Source organism: Danio rerio, chromosome 15, assembly GCF_049306965.1.
Source record: "Danio rerio strain Tuebingen ecotype United States chromosome 15, GRCz12tu, whole genome shotgun sequence".
Classification (NCBI taxonomy): Eukaryota; Metazoa; Chordata; class Actinopteri; order Cypriniformes; family Danionidae; genus Danio; species Danio rerio.
Window position 1 is genome coordinate 29,529,450 of NC_133190.1, and position 16,631 is coordinate 29,546,080.

The 16,631-nt window shown below is 33.4% G+C and overlaps 1 protein-coding gene across 9 annotated transcripts in view; it reads left to right on the forward strand.

Moving 5' to 3' along the window:
- The window catches only part of bcas3 (BCAS3 microtubule associated cell migration factor), a 402,314-nt gene that overhangs the window by 90,676 nt on the left and 295,007 nt on the right, over positions 1-16,631 (forward strand). For all 9 annotated transcript variants that reach the window (XM_021481360.3, XM_005157643.6, NM_200622.1 and 6 more), the window contains 1 exon segment: positions 1,125-1,389. In XM_021481360.3, the coding sequence (XP_021337035.1) occupies positions 1,125-1,389 (265 nt within the window).

The following is a 16,631-nucleotide window of genomic DNA, read 5'->3' on the forward strand; positions in this document are numbered from 1 at the left end:
TTACCTTCAAATCAGGAGGACTTGAATATATATGTATATAATTTAGATTATTTTTTAACACACAAATAGTTAAGTGGCGGCACAAAGTTAGACCTTTTTTTTTAACCTCACACAGATACCGAAACACGTGCGGCGAATGTATTGAGGGGGATTGGTTGTCCCGCATGTACTATGGTTAAAAAACACTATAGCGTTTGCTATTCATTCATTCATTCGTTTACTTTTCAGCTTAATTCCTTCATCAATCTGGGGTCACCACAGCGGAATGAATCGCCAACTTATCCAGCATGTCCTTTACACAGTGGATGCCCTTCAAGCTGCAACCCATCTCTGGGAAACATCCACAAACACTCATTCACACACACTCATACACTACGGACAATTTAGCCTACCCAATTTGCCTGTACCATATGTCTTTGGACTGTGGGGGAAACCGGAGCACCCGGAAGAAACCCACACGAACGTTGGGAAAACATGCAAACTCCACATTGAAATGCAAACTGAACCAGCCGAGGCTCGACCCAGCGACCTTCTTGCTGTGAGGCAACAGCACTACCTACTGTGCCACCGCTTCGCCAGTATTTGCTATAAATTGCTATAATATATTTTCATGTGCGTGCCTGACAGCTGAAAAAAGATCTGGTAGCAGAAATCACAGCCTTGGTTACTTTTTACCTTGAATCTTTTTGTTAACATTTATTATTATTTATGTATGTAGTTTATTCATTTTCAAATTTTTATTTCAATGCCTAATTATTAAATTGTTAAAATGACTATAATTAAATGAAATGTTCTTAAAAAAACAAGATATGAGGTGTTCTTTGGAAGAGTGTACTTGCGTTATAATGTTATTATATTGTCTTAAAATGACAATAATATCGTTTATCGCAATACATTTTGGTGCAATATATCGTACAACAAAAAATAGATATTGTGACAGGCCTGTCTGTTTCTGCTTTTGGGAAATTTTCAATTTAAGCATCTTTAATTTGACTTACTATAATGCTTCTACTAGGAGCTTACACTCAGACAATTTCCTGTAATGAAAATTCTGATGTCTTTCAAATTCTAACCAATTCGAATCTGAAAACTTGTTTTGTCATTCTGTTCTCTTACCATTCTAGGTGCAGGACATCTGCTTCAGCCATGACTGCCGCTGGGTGGTGATCAGTACTCTCCGTGGCACGTCTCATGTCTTTCCCATCAACCCCTACGGTGGTGCGCCATGTGCTCGCACCCACATGTCTCCTCGTGTGGTCAATCGCATGAGCCGTTTTCAGAAGAGTGCTGGACTGGAGGAGATTGAGCAAGAGCTGAGCAGCAAACAGGGTGGCCGATGTAGCCCCATTCCCGGCCTCTCCAGTAGCCCATCTGGATCACCGCTACATGGTAAGCAAACACAGCCATGCAGTCACATTTACCATCAGTTGCCAGAATTTAAATCGAGATATGTGTGAGGATGAAACAACATCTCTCTCAGGTTACAATTGAACGATAAAAAGCTGATTGGTTTGAAAGTCATCTTATGTGCGAGTTGTGCTTCATATATTTTTACACCACAATTTGATAACAAGACCACACATTTGCTTCGAAAATACAATTCCCACAAAAGAAACTGACTTATAAGGCGGCAATAGTTAACCCCATGAGCATTTCTAAATTCTAGTACTAAAACATTCCAGACTGGAGACTCTGAATTGATTTCAGTTGAGTTTAAAGGCCAATTTACACTGCAGCGACAGATTGGCCAGCAGCAACAGACACTGTCAGATTTTGTCGGATCAGTGCATAGTCCCTGTTGCCATTGGTTGGTGCTTGTTTTTAACATATTTGGTAATGGTTGGTCACCATCTTATATTTATTTTCACTAAGCTCAAAATGCAACTCAATTGACTTTGAAATCCTGGCCATTAAGGGGTTAATCAAGGCACCCCAGCAGACCTTGTGATTGAGCCTTTTGACCTCTGTCACAACACTTTGTTGTTTGTTAAACACTGTCCCTGGCTGCAAACACACTAACACTGACTACGTCTGACTGTTACGTACATACACACCCACCACACAGCACACACACACACACACTTCTCATCTCTGTGCTGATTGCCACAGGAGCTGGCAAGCCTGTCAGTGTTGTTTGCCCATCAGCACTCCTCACTCCACAAAGCAGAGGTCTGATTAATCAATACCCCATACTTGCTGAAAGCCCCCTACTGGTACGAACACAGGAGACTCATGTCAGCTGCTAGGTGTTTGCAAAACTTACCAAAAAGTTTGACACAGTCTTGCTGACTCCGTCACCCAAAGTCTTACATCAATTGACTTGACACTGAAGCACCTCAAAAAGCTTTTCACAAAGTTACTCTTAGCTTTAAATTTGTCATATAATGAAAATCTGGATATACCTAGGTAAAGCTGAAAAATAAGTGTTCACTACACCATTGCTTTCTCATTGTAATGGTAATCTTATGAGTGTAAAATTGCAGTGAAAGAACAGGCTAATTGAAGCAATATTGTTACGTTGCTCTCAGTATAATTAAAATCCATGCCCCAGGCTGTGCTTGATTGGATACAATGTTCCTGGTGAGATTACAAAAATTATATATTTTCCTTATTTTTAAGTTTACCTTAGCTTGAATGAAACATACTATGTGTGTGGGACTCTTAATATGAAAAAGGGAGAGCCAGTAAATGAGCTCAGGCAGCCACATTTGCGTCACGTTTGTTTACAGCTTGTCAGAATAAAAACTCATTATATGCAAATTATACATTTCTTCAGCATCACCCCCTGAAGAAGCATGAGGTCTGTTTAAATGTAGAGAGTCAACACACACATTTTAACTGCTTGAGTATAACGTTTTGATATCGCTTGTAATCAGTGTTGGGCAAGCTACTTGAAAAATATAGTGAGCTAAGCGATTAGCTACTCTACTTAAAATGTAGCTTAACTAAGCTAAAAGCTATCCTCTGGGAAATGTAGCAAGCTAAGCTAAAAGCTACTTGGCAAAAGTAGTTTGGCTACATCTAAGCTATTTTTGCAATTTTCATTTTTAAATCAAAGCAGCTCAAATCCAAGTCAATCATATCTTAGTGATCGATAAAGCTGTCAATAAATCATATGAGGCATAACTGTTCAATTCAGTTATTTGCTGCAAATAATATGCTGAAACAGAAACAAATTATAGTATATAACAGCAAAAACAAAAAAATCCAATAAAACCAGGTGTCACACATTTAAAATACTATAGTAATTTATAGTAAAGGGAAATATTTAAGAATAAGCATTATATTTTAATTTATATTTACAACTTCATTAATAGATTACACTACACTATATATATATATATATATATATATATATATATATATATATATATATATATATATATATATACACTATTAGTACCAAGTACCACCACAAATTTGAGTGTCACTATTGTGTAGTTCAAAAACATTATAGTACTTACTACTAAAGTATGTTTTAGGCACAGCATCAGAATTAACGTTATTGGATCATCTCATGTACTTCTCAAAGTATGCTCACAAGGAATCCTGCTTTAGAAATAATTACTCTCCCTCATTCATCTTACCATCAGACAAATTTCTGGTGTTAGCCAAATTTTTTGGCGATGTCACCAGTTAGAGCGAGAAGTGGCAGTAACGCATCAAAAATTTGTTGTCGACCACCGAAAAACAGAAAGGAGAAATCGTCATCCTCACCATCAAATGGATGTACTTTCATCGGCTAGACACCAGTCTTACATGACTGTCAGTGTCGTCACTATTTGATTCACGATCGGTAAATGTAGCTTGGGTGGACACTACAGAGCTACTTGACCAAAAAGTAGCTTTGCTACTACAAAAGCTATTTGGTTTAGAAAGTAGCGACGATACTGCCACGCTACTGAGAAATGTATTAAAGCTAGTAGTGTCACTACTTGTAGCGACACTCCTGCTCAACACTGCTTGTGATAAATATCACTTATCTCTGACTGTGATTTTTCTTGAATGAAAAAGTATCCAGTATATTTGATGAAACTCCTCTGTTCATGCAAAGGTTGATATTAACTCAGTAATTTGTTCAGTTATTTTTAGGACCATGGTTATAAATAAACATATAAAAACTTTTCTGCATAATTTTTGAAAGTACCTAACCAACATACATGCTATATAGATATCAGAGAATAGTTCACCACGTTCACTAAAAATTTCAGAAACTACTTGATGAATTCACAATATTTGGTCACACCAGAACAAGTCCAATATATTAGAAAATCGGCATAGTAAAATTGCAGTTAAAAATCTTTAAAATTTGCAGTGAAATCTTACTCAAACTGCCTAATAAATGTTACTTGTAATGTTCAAATTTGTCTGTTAGATTAAAAAAAAAAAATTAAATTTATATTCAGTCCATTTGAAAAAATACTGATTCATTAGATTTATTTATTTTTTAAGGGAACTGGTTGCAAGCAATTTATATGGGCTGAATTGAAACAAATTAGGTTAAGCATTTCTAAACTTGATTTGTTTGTTTATATTCAGCTTATATAAATTGTTTGTTACCTTAAAAAACATTTGTGAATCCAATGAATACTTTTTTTCAGTGTATGTAACATTTACTTGTCCAATTTAGCAGACTTTTAAATAATCTGCAAGTTATATTTAATAATGCATGTAGATATCTATCTTGACAGTTTCTATTTTGCTGATATGTTTATTATTATAATCAAGTCATAATCAGAGTGACTCATCTTTTCTTTTGACCTTTTTCAACTAAATATTAAGACCTTTTTTTGTCTGGTTTCACTTTGAGCAAGGCTGTGACATCACATGGCCGGAATGCTTGGCGTCCCGTTTAAGGATGGCTACCAGCAGCCGTGAAAGTGGGCCTCAGAAGCCCTGTCGTAAATCAGACTCACTTTTCAAAGCCAGGCATTAGAAGCACCTGTCAACAATTAGTCCTATCAGCCTCAGTCCGATGAGCCACTTTGACAACGGGGTTCTGAGGTGACATTTTTTTGGGGCTGGGAACAGGATGGAGGAATCTAAGAAACAGAAGTCTGAGGCAGTTCAGAGGCAACCTTGGACTGTCCGGATTTTATAACCTCAAGGATCATTCCATAAGTCCTTAAGCCAAAAGATGGGAGGATAGCAGGATGTGGCTTTTGAATTAAGATGAAACGGTGTGGGGGAGAAAGGGAGACAAAGTGGTCTGCACTTTTCCGTAGTCCCCGAGGGCCTCTCCTATGGGCTCATATACTTGGATCTGGAATGCTTGAGCTGCTCACATATCCTGTCGGAGATGTTGCTTTATTTATTTATTTTCTCAAACTAGCCATTCATTTTTCATGAAATATTTCAGTGTTTGACATTTTACACTCCACAGTTCTAACATCTACTCGAGACTTTAAGTTAAACTTTTTTTTTTTTTGAAATTGATATTTACTATTTAAAAAAAATATATATTTATTTATTGAGTTTTTGCATTTACAATTTAAAGCAGTACATTATCCCTCCGCTATCACAACCACGGCATTGAAAGAAAAAGAAAAAAAGTTGACAGTGTGCCATATTTGTTCAGTCCATGTTTTTATTAAACATGAGACACTTGGCAACATCTAAAAGAAGGAATATACAAAAGAGGTGCATCTTAATACAAAAATAAATAAAATAAAAACAGGTTATATCATCTTGAATTACAAAAACTTCCAGATATGTCAGTGTTAACATTGAGGCAATGCATTGTTTATTTTTTTGGTCAATATGTTATCATTTGACATGACGGACTTGGTAACATTCAAAGAGTAAAAAAATACAAATGACGTAGAAGAAAAATAAAATAAAATAAATAAATAAATTTATTCTTAAGGGAGTTCTTCAAAGTATTTAATAAAGGGGGACCAGTTGTCTAGAAACTTCGAGCCTCGAATCATGTACTTAATCTGTTCCAATTGAATGTAAGACATCAATTCATTTATCCAGCCAGTGTGCATTGAGGTATTATTCAAGTATATTCAAGTATTAATCCACATGAATAATATTAAATGTATTCTAGTGTTAAATGTATTAATGTATTTCTAGTAGTCTGAATGTTTATCTTTACTGAGACCTATATTCTCAGGCATGACCATGGATCTGGGATGCCCATTAATAGATCTGGCACAATTGGAATGCTATCTGTTCATATGTTTCAAAAATCCCCTTTCAAAACTCTATTTTGCTCTGCTATTTTTAATTAACAAAATTGACATTTCTTTTTAAATTTATTTTTGATGTTAAAATATTTTTTACTGCTTCATTTTTTCTGTAGAAGCTAGAAATTCTGTAGTTTTTTTTTCAGTAATCTAGGATGACAATTCAAAAGAGAAATCTTAAAAAAATTAAATAAAAAGTATTATAAAAGTTTGGTAACACTTTACAATAATGTTAGTTAATGCTATAATGCACTTACTAACATGAACAAACATTGAACAATACATTTGTTAAAGCATTTGTTTATGTTAGTTTACGTTAGTTAATGAAAGTACAGTTGTTCATTGTTAGTTCATGTTAACTCATGGTGCATTAACTAATGTTAACAAGCATAAATTTGGATGTTACTAAAGCATGCTGTACTACTATTGTTCCTAATTAGATCAAATTAGAAAATATATTAGCCAATGAAACTTTATTGTAAAGTATGACACAAATTCCAAAACCAGTGGTTCCCAAAGTTAGGGTCAGGACCCCCAGGAGGTCGTGGGGTAATGAGGGGGTGGGCGTTTGGTGATTTCCAAACATCTCATTCATTTTATTAAACTAATAGAATTAACATACAGAACAAAAAAATATATAGTTACATACAAAAATGCTAATAAAAAGCCATCAGCCTTTTGTTTGTTGAAATCGGAATTAATAAACCCCCTTTGAATTTATTTATTTTTATTTTTTTCAAATATTTCCCAAATTATTTTTAACAGAGGATTTTTTACAGTATGTCTGAAAATATTTTTTCTTCTGGAGAAAGAGTTATTAGTTTTATTTCGGCTAGAATAAAAACAGTTTTTAATTTTTTAAAAACTATTTTAAGGTTAAAATTATTAGCCCTTTTAAGCTATATTTTTTTTAGTCTACAGAACAAACCATCGTCATACAATAACTTGCCTAATTACCCTAACCTGCCTAGTTAACCTAACAAATCTAGTTACGCTTATAAATGTCACTTTAAGCTGTATAGAAGTGTCTTAAAAAATATCAAGTAAAATATTATTTACTGTCATCATGACAAAGATAAAATAAATCCATTATTAGAAATGAGTTATTAAAACTACTATGTTTAGAAATGTGTTAATAATTTAGGGGGTTTAATAATTCTGATTTCAACTGTATATAAAAGACACAGCAGCAGATTTATTTTATGGCACCGGGTTAAACTTTTATGACACCTTTATGGCACTCACTTATTAAAAGTAAATGTGGAGGATAGTCTTCGAGTGATGTTCTTCAAAATTAAACAATGAATACACTTGGGCCTGTTGGTATGTGTGCATCGTTGTGTGCAATTTTTATATTTCTATAACAACCTTAGAGAATGTTGGGGGTCGCGAGTCACTGGCATTGTTGTTTGGGGGGTCGCATGTTGAAAAGTTTGGGAACCCCTGCTCTAAACCTTTAGACTTGCAGTGTATTTGTCTATTTTTTTACTATAATGAGAGCTAGATTCTTACAAATGCGTGTTTTTACTCTCTAGAAAATGGCAATTTACATAATCTAAAAATCACCAAAATAGTTTTTTGTGGTTGTCACACTTTTGAATCCGTTTCCTCTGTGATTAGTTCAGACACAAAAAGAGAAAAGGCTATCAGCACCACTTTCCGCTTGCTTTTCCGTCGGTTTTGTTCAGTTTTGGGTCCTTGAGCATGAACAGAGGCGGCAGAAATAAATGATTGATAAGAAAAGCCGTGGCTCAGTAGCCACAACAGTAGACTCGCAATTGTCTCCTGTGACAACTCATTGATTTAGGGAAGGAACTAGAGAAGTACACATCCTTCAGAGCTGGCACTGTGTAAAAATAGAAACCACAATCGGGCTTTCTTCTCCCTCAGTTTAATTGTGGCGTTTTTGTCAGTCTATTTTAAGAGCTACATCCCCCTAGCCCTAGGTTCATGACATTGTCAGATAATTCAACAAGACTCTATTTGTTCAGTTCCAACAGACACTTAATTCATTCTTATAGGTGTTGCTTTCTGCTACAGTAAGTTCTTCAGTTAGCCTATCTGTACTCTCTATACACTTTTTTTTTTTTTTTTTTTTTTTTTTTTTTTTTTTTTTTTTGCATATGACTACTGCATTTCCAATTATGGGCCACACACTTCCATTTTGGGAAACTTACTTTCAAAAAAGTGAAACAAATCTTTTTAATTATTAGGGTTTGCTAGAAATTATGCATATACTGTATGTAATGAAAACTTAGTAAGAGTGTGCTTTATTTTTATTTGTCACAGCATCCATTATTATCACAAGCTTATCTGTAACTGTTGGGTGTAATTAGTTTCTAAATAATTGTTACTGTAATTAAATTACTTACTTTCTGAAAAAGTAATATACATGATTACTGTTAATTTATACAGTAGGTCATTAAATCACAGCTATATTTACTATAATTCATCAGTTCTGTACAAACCAGTTTAGAGAAGCATAATTCTATTTATGTGTATTATTATTGCACTTTTACAATGTAGACTGTCAAAGCAGCTTAACATAGAAGTTGTAGTAAAGTGAAACTGCGTCAGTCCAGTTTTCACGATTGAAGTTCAGTTTAGTTCAGTTCAGTGTGGATATTCACTGCTGAAACTCTAATTGCTGAAGAGTAAATCCATCGATGTGCAGCTTCAGAAGTCCCAAACCAAGCAAGCCAGTGGTGACAGTGGAGAGAAACAAACTTCACCAATTGATGAAAGTAAAGGAAAAAACCTAGAGAAAAAAAAAACAAAAAACAGGCTCAATTAGTCACGACCATTTCTCCTTTTGCCAAACTTCCTGTGCAAAGCTGCAGTCTAGGCAGCTAGACTAAAATATATGCAGGAAAATTCAACTTTTTAAATAAAGAATATTTCATTTGTCAAGATGATTGCACATGCTTATGAATGAACTGAGTGCAATTACTTAATGACTATATATAGTATAGATGCTAAAAAGTTAAGTATTTGTATTTTTCATTCTGACAATTAGCTGAAAAATTATGTTTTTTTCAACTAAAGTTTGCATTTATTAGACGATAGCACATGCTTAAAGTCCGCATAAACCAGAAGATATTAAAGTAAATGATCTACATGTATTTATATGTATTTTTATATTCTGGGTAAAGCATAAAACTAAAAAATGTTCATCCAATTAAATAGAGTTGGGCTGACATGTCTCATAATTCCAATAAGTGGCTCAAATTGTCTGTCAGCAAATGCAGATTTGAACAACTGCGCAGCCGTTTGCGCAGCTCTGCCGTTTGTGCATTGCGCCTTCATGAGAGATCGAGAGAGAGAGAGAGAGAGAGAGCGCGCGAGTGCGATCGGTAAAAACATGTTGAATCGAAACTTTTTAAAAACCTGAATCAATATATGGAGTTACCTTTGCATACTGGAGAAAGGATGACACCTTGGAAGATTTTTTTAAAGACAGGTAATGTTCTGTTTTAAAACTATTTTAGCCTCTAAAATCTTCTGATGAAAGATTGATGTAGCTATTTTCAGTTTCATAAGGTCCTTTTACAGCATCGATAATGTAGATTTTAATTAGTTTAACAACAAAACACAAGTAAATAGCTCTATTCCACCTAGCCAGATTTACTGAGGTGAAGATGGTTTTATATTCACATTTGTTCATTTTTGAACAATAATGACCTGTCATGAAATGAACAATAAGGACGCTGTCCTTAAATTGTTTACCATGCTACTCTGAATATTCGCTCTGAAATAGCATGTCAGTTTGGGTTAGTAATAAGTGTAATTCCTGCATACCGCCGGACAAGCACTTGTCACTTTTAACACATGAGAGAGGGTTCTGTTGTCATCTTTAAGGTGCGCGTACTCATGTATCAGGAGGCGTGGCTCTGGACGGCAAGGGGAAGTAATGTGATTCAGAGATTTATGCTAAGCTGTTAGCATTTTGGAAGATCACCTACTGCACCTTCAAGTATGATTTTTTTAAGGGCCATGTTTGTTTCAGTTGAAAAATGTAAGGAGTGTAATTCATATGGCATATGCATTGAGATTTATATGGATTTGAGAAGTAATTCAATTCCTTTAATAAGTAAATGACATTTCAGACAGTTATTAAAAAAGTGACATAAATGCAAATTTAATGATGAAATTAGTAATTAAGAAACTTAATTTAGTTGCTGAACTGTGCGCAGAAGAATGGTATCCAATTGAACCCGCTTGTTTACAGTTTGACAGAAGTTTGCACAAAGCATTATGGAGTGTCGAAAAAAGTGTATAAATGTCAAAAGAAAATGTTTTTTGAAGTGTAACACTTGTGTTTCCGTCAATTGACAGTATTTTGGCCACATTGTTAGCCATGCTGTACCGTGGTTAATCTGCCATACTCAAGGAGGACGTGAGGAGTGTGATGGAGGCGTCCAGACGGTCAACATTAGCTTTCAGGAAATTTGGAGTGTCTGTTTTGCAAAACGTGGTGGTCTCCTTCTTTGCGTATGTTCATTGACAGTTTTGAAAGGAAAAACAAGGAAGCTGTTAATTCACTGTTTTTGAGTCCGGGATAACGGGATACTTCCTTTGAGCCATTTTAAGTCAGCATACGACATGTTTGGGTTTCGGCCTTGTTTTATCAGTAACGACGCCTGTTTACACCATTCATCATCTTAAAGCAAAAACAGGCAGACGTGGATGCTTTGGCAAAACTGATGACGCAATGTTGTTTGGAGAAAAGGGTTTTAAAAAGCTCAACAGTACGCATATTAAGAAGAAGGAGATCATACAGTTACTGCGTGACTTTCATTAAATTTTTAAACTTACAATAAGGTTTTATCTGTTAACGTCTTGAGCAAACTATGAAAAAGCATTTGGTAATTTTAGTAATACATTAATCAAAATTGTATGTGGTGATATTATGGCCCTACACTGTAAAACCCAATAGTCAACTTTATCAAGTTAAAGTGTAGTGAACTCAACATTTGCTGAAAGTTAATTGTACTAATTTGAAAATAGTTTTAAACTCAATGTTGAAGGTATTGAGTTAATTAAATACCTCACTACTTCAACTTAAATGGAGTAAGTTCACAGTACTCATATAGATTGTTTTTTAACTCAAATGGTTTGTAGTAATCGGTTTCCTCAAATGGTTTGAGTTGCCTTAACTTACTAGGTTTTACAGTACTCAGTTGGTTTCATTTTTCTTCATTTATCGGGTTTTACTGTGCTAAAATTGCTTCATTTACTCAAATGGATTAAATTCACAGTACTCATTAAGTTTAGTTTTTGAAAGTAAATAGTTTGTAGCTATCGGTTTCCTCAAATGGTTTGAGTTACCTTAACTTTTTGGGTTTTACAGTGTCTTGTAAGCTAACAGGAAAATTATTATTTTTTATGACAGGAAATATTTTAATTTCTCACTTGTCTAATTCAATTTAGTTAAATTAAAAAAATGACTATTTATAAAGATTTCAATTTTAAATAAATGCTTCTGTTGAACTTTAGTTGTAAAATAATATTGTATAAATATTAAATAATAATCTTGTGTTTTCACAACAATTTTAGGCATTTTAAAGTTATTTCAAAAGTATTACGTCACACTGAAGTCTGGAATAGTTTATGCCAGCTTTGTCAGTGCAGGAATAAATTATATTAATATCTTATTTAATATTATTATTTATGTTATATGTACAAATATTTTTATCTATATTAATGTAATAATAATATTCTTGAGGACTTGATGAATCTTGTAATTTCTAATAATAATAAAAAAACATATTGCATTGTACATTTTCGCTCAAATCTCAAATCAAATTTCTAAATATAATATATATAAAAAATTTTTTTTTTAAAAATGCTCAAAAGCTCGCACATTACTTTAAACGGGTGCTCAGCCAAACAGCAAGAAGTGCAAAAATACATATATCCAAAAGGCGGCAACACTAAAATCTCCAAAAATGGCAATTTATTAAATAAAAAGGCTAACACATGAACCAATGAGCCGGTGAGCTTGAAATGTTACATGCTAAGTGTCAGCCTTTTTGATTTAATAAATTGCCATTTTTAGAGCTTTGGTGTTGCCACCTTTTTGAGAATATATAAATATAATATTAATACACATCACAACATTTTCATCTTGTGTCTTTAAAGTTTTGTTACCCACCTGTATATTTTTTGTGTATAATGTATACGGCAAATATTTGCATTTTAAATGTGTGATTAAACAGTCTTTCATCTTCTGTTTAATGTTTCAATGATTCAACGCTTTAGCAGAAAAGAAAAGTCTTGCTTTCGTGTCGAGAGTGGCTTTAAAGTGTGTGTCACACTCACTGGGTCCTGTGCTGAATCATTTACATCAGAGCTTCTGTTTACTGTGTGTGTGAGAGAGTTTGTGTGTGTGTCTGTCTGTCTGTTGGACATGCAGCCAGATGATCCGATCTGTACGGGCAGGGCTAGCAAACACTCTCTGTAATCACAAACTGCCTCCTCCCTTGTTTGTGACACACACACACACACACACACACACACACACACACACACACACACACACACACACACACTCTCACACACACACTTAAATTCCATCACAGCTTCACAGTGGCTCTTAAAGATAAAGTTCAGCTCCTCTGCTCACAAAACAACAGCCATGCAATCAGGCCAGGCATCAAAGCGCCGCTCTTGTTTTAACATACCACAACTCTGCATCATGTACAGCCTCATTCAGACTCCCTTTCCTAGAGATTTATGACTCTGGTTGTGAAGTCTGTTGCTGTTGTTAGGTGTTGTGCTGCTTCTGGTCTCTGTGTGGCGCTGTGTTCTCAGTTTTTTTTTTCTTATTTGGTCGACGGGCTTGTTACAGATGTAGGGCTTTATTTCAGTCTATTGGCAGATAGAAGAAAAATACTTATAGGCCTGAATCATGCCACTACGTTTTGTCTTGATATGAATCTAATCCAGCAAAAGGGCTGGAGTTGCTCTGTAATTTGTCCGGAGTTTTATGAATGGGCTCCTCTTAAAAGCAAACAGTGCTTCCTTCCTTCCCTTCGTTTATTTATTTATTGATTTTTATTCTGTAAATAAATGATTTATTATAGATTTTTGTTAATACTTTTTTGAAAAAAAAGAAAGAAAAGAAAGTATGTTATATTTATAAATTGTATATATGATATTTTATTAACTGTTGTTTTTACCTATTTTATATAAACTTTATATTTTAATTTCACATCTGTCATTCTTTAATACATTTTGTCTTTTAATAAATATTTTTAATAGTTTTTTTAAAAGGAAAATGTTTTATTTATTCATATATTGTCTGTAATTACAAAAAGAAAAAAAACTAGTAAAATAGTACAAAATTCACGCACAAACAAAGATCGTGAGAGAAAGCATATTAATTATTAATATTTCTCCTAACTTTTAAAAGGAGTAGTGCAAAATAGGGGTGAAATTTTATATTTACGATATTGCACAAATCTGAGATTGCGCTATTATTTTTCTGCGATACATATTGCTATATAAATACACTTTCACAAGACAGTTTGAATAGCACTATTTGACAGTCAAACAGTATTCAGGTACAGAAATTAAACAATCAGAATGCAAAAAAAAAAAAAAATGCTTTTCTTTCTTTGCTTTTTGTTTCTAGTTAAAACATCTAAACAGTTTTAGATCGAGTAAGAAATGTAGTTTTGTATTCAACTTCCGAAGAAATAAATCAAAATTAAGTTTTTCTTTTCTTTAAAACAAGTAAGATTATCTGCAAGTAAAATAATCGTGTTTGCGTTTGAAATGTAGATATTTGGACTGGAAACAAGACAAAAATCTAAGTGAATTAAAAATTGCATATATTTCATGTAAATACTGATTAAATACAATTCTGTAGCTCGTGGTCAACTACCTGTAGAATTCAGACTCAACATTGCATATATTGCGATATGAGTATTGCAGATTGCCACATTGCGATACTGTTGCTGAATTGATATATTGTGGAACCCTAGGTGAAATAATGGTGTGTCGTTACTCAAGAGTACATGAACTGTATATTTGACACATTTTTATGTTAAAAAAAGTATGTGACAACTTTAAATTGTTATTATATTTTAACACCTTTTTTAAATAAGTAAAACCTAGTGCTCTGACGGATAGTGAGACGGTATAAGGATTAAGAAAATATATACACAGTCAACATTTGAACTGGATGAAGAAAAAAAGGTTTTCAGAATTGTTGAAGACAATATTGGGAGTTGTTCAATAGTTTTAGAACAACTTTGATAGACATTTTTAATCCACTTCATGTTGAAGACTCTATATATTTAAATATGTCATCAATTTACATCCTTTCCCCTTAGTTCTCTCTAGTAGCAAAGCCTTTCCCCTGGTACATCAGTTGTAAACATCTTATTGAGGTTGTGTGTTTGTTTGGCCTGGGTGGCCTGGTATGTGTTTTTTTTTTTCTTCTTTTTTTATAAATAATGTTGTTGATCTTGCTCTCATGTGAATCTTTTGGACTGTGCTGGTGTGTCTTTATCAGGCAGAGTGAGCCATGATGTTGCGCTGCCCTTTCCCACTGTGAGGAAATGTGATTTTGACACTTCTCATGACCTGAGACCCTGCACTGTCCCACAGTCAAAGTTTCTCTGTACCATGATGCAATGCAACATTCCTGCTCTTGATTCTTTGAAATATTAGTTTACAAATTATAGTTTATTGTGTGTTCATGTGTTTTTAAAGGTATGCTGAAAAAGCTTTGGTGGTTGAGTATTTTACATGAACCTTTTTTCCCCAGGCTCCCTTTTTTAATGTGTAACTTTGACCAAAACCACAAGTTGATATGCTTGTGTTTGCACAATATAATTTTATGGTAAGCAAATACATAGATTATATTGCTTATTTTGTGGCTGTTGGATAATCTTGTTTTTGTTGTATTGTCAAATCAAGTCTGGTAATGATGAAAATATCTGGTTTTTAATTTCTTATTGCAAATGCTTTATATACTTTAAAGCATACTCTTTTCAGAATTCCACCAGTCAAAACTAACTTTGACTTGTAATTTTTGGTTGTAATTATGAACTTTGCCAGTTGTGCAGGGTTGATGTTGTGGTTGGATACTAGATATTTTAATTGCATTAAAGAGTTTGAAAATAGTGCTTGCTCTAGGCAGTGTATGATTACCTCTTTGGTGTGCATTTGGAAAGGGAATAGAATTTTGATTATTGACATTTCAAGGCTAGAACAGTTTTAACAAATATTTATTAAAGACATGATTAGTCAGTGCTGTTTAACACATTTATGGCACAAGAAACAAGATTTACTGCTCGTTCCCTTTTTTCCCAGCTGTAGCAGCACTATTTTTAATGACTCATTCCATTGTTCAATTGTAATGTAATCATAAATCAGTAGAATTCTTAGTAGTAAGCATTATTATATTTTACATTAAAATAATTCATTTAATAATAATTGTAATTAATTTTAAATATTTAGAAAGAAAAACTATAAAATAGGATAAAATAAGCCACATGTAAATTAAAAAAAAATATATATATATTTTAACTAAAAGTATAAATTATTAACTATTTTTTTTAAGTATCTTTTTAAAATTTGTTTTCTGTGTTTGTTTTGGGGTTTTTTATACACGTGTTAAAATATGTATTAAGGTTGGTGCTTTATTTATTTATTTATTTATTTGTGTTTTTCTTATATTTATTTATATTTATTTTAATTTATAATTTTTTTTATATATACTACTTCCCTGTATTTGTTTTTGTATTGTAATTAATTAAATTTGTTCAATATGTATGGTTTGGCTTATTTGTTTAATTAATCTAATCATGTATTAGTATTACTAATATTAATAGGACAACAATAAGTATACAATTTGTATAATTAATTATAAATAGTGTAAATAATTAATTATTAAATAATAATAGGCTTCTTTTTTTTTTTTTTTTTGTGTAGTCGTGTTTATTTTTGTGCCTGGTACCTACCTTATTTTTTAAACTTTTATGTATCCGAACTGAGATTTCAGACTAAGACTAAGTTGTTTTTATTGATATCACTGATACTATATATCACATTTTTAAGACTCATTAACTGAATATTGAGATTGTTGTGTTCACATCGCTGTCCATAACAGTTGTAACAACAGTTGACTGACATCCTTGTGCTTTTTAAATGAACATGTCTTTTTTTTGTCCGACAAATCAGCATAGGGTTTCATTTAGACATGTCTGAAATGACACTGCAGCGTTCATGACTGGGAGGAGAGAATACGCTTCCCACTTACCCATAAGTAAATTGACATGATCAGATTACGTGCTCCTGATCAGAGCCACATGCCGAGGTGCATTGATTGAGTCTGCGGATGCCTTCCTGTTCATCTTCTCATGCACCGTTTGCGAAGTCTGCTCGTCTGAGGTGAAACATCCTCACACACACACATACACAGATTGC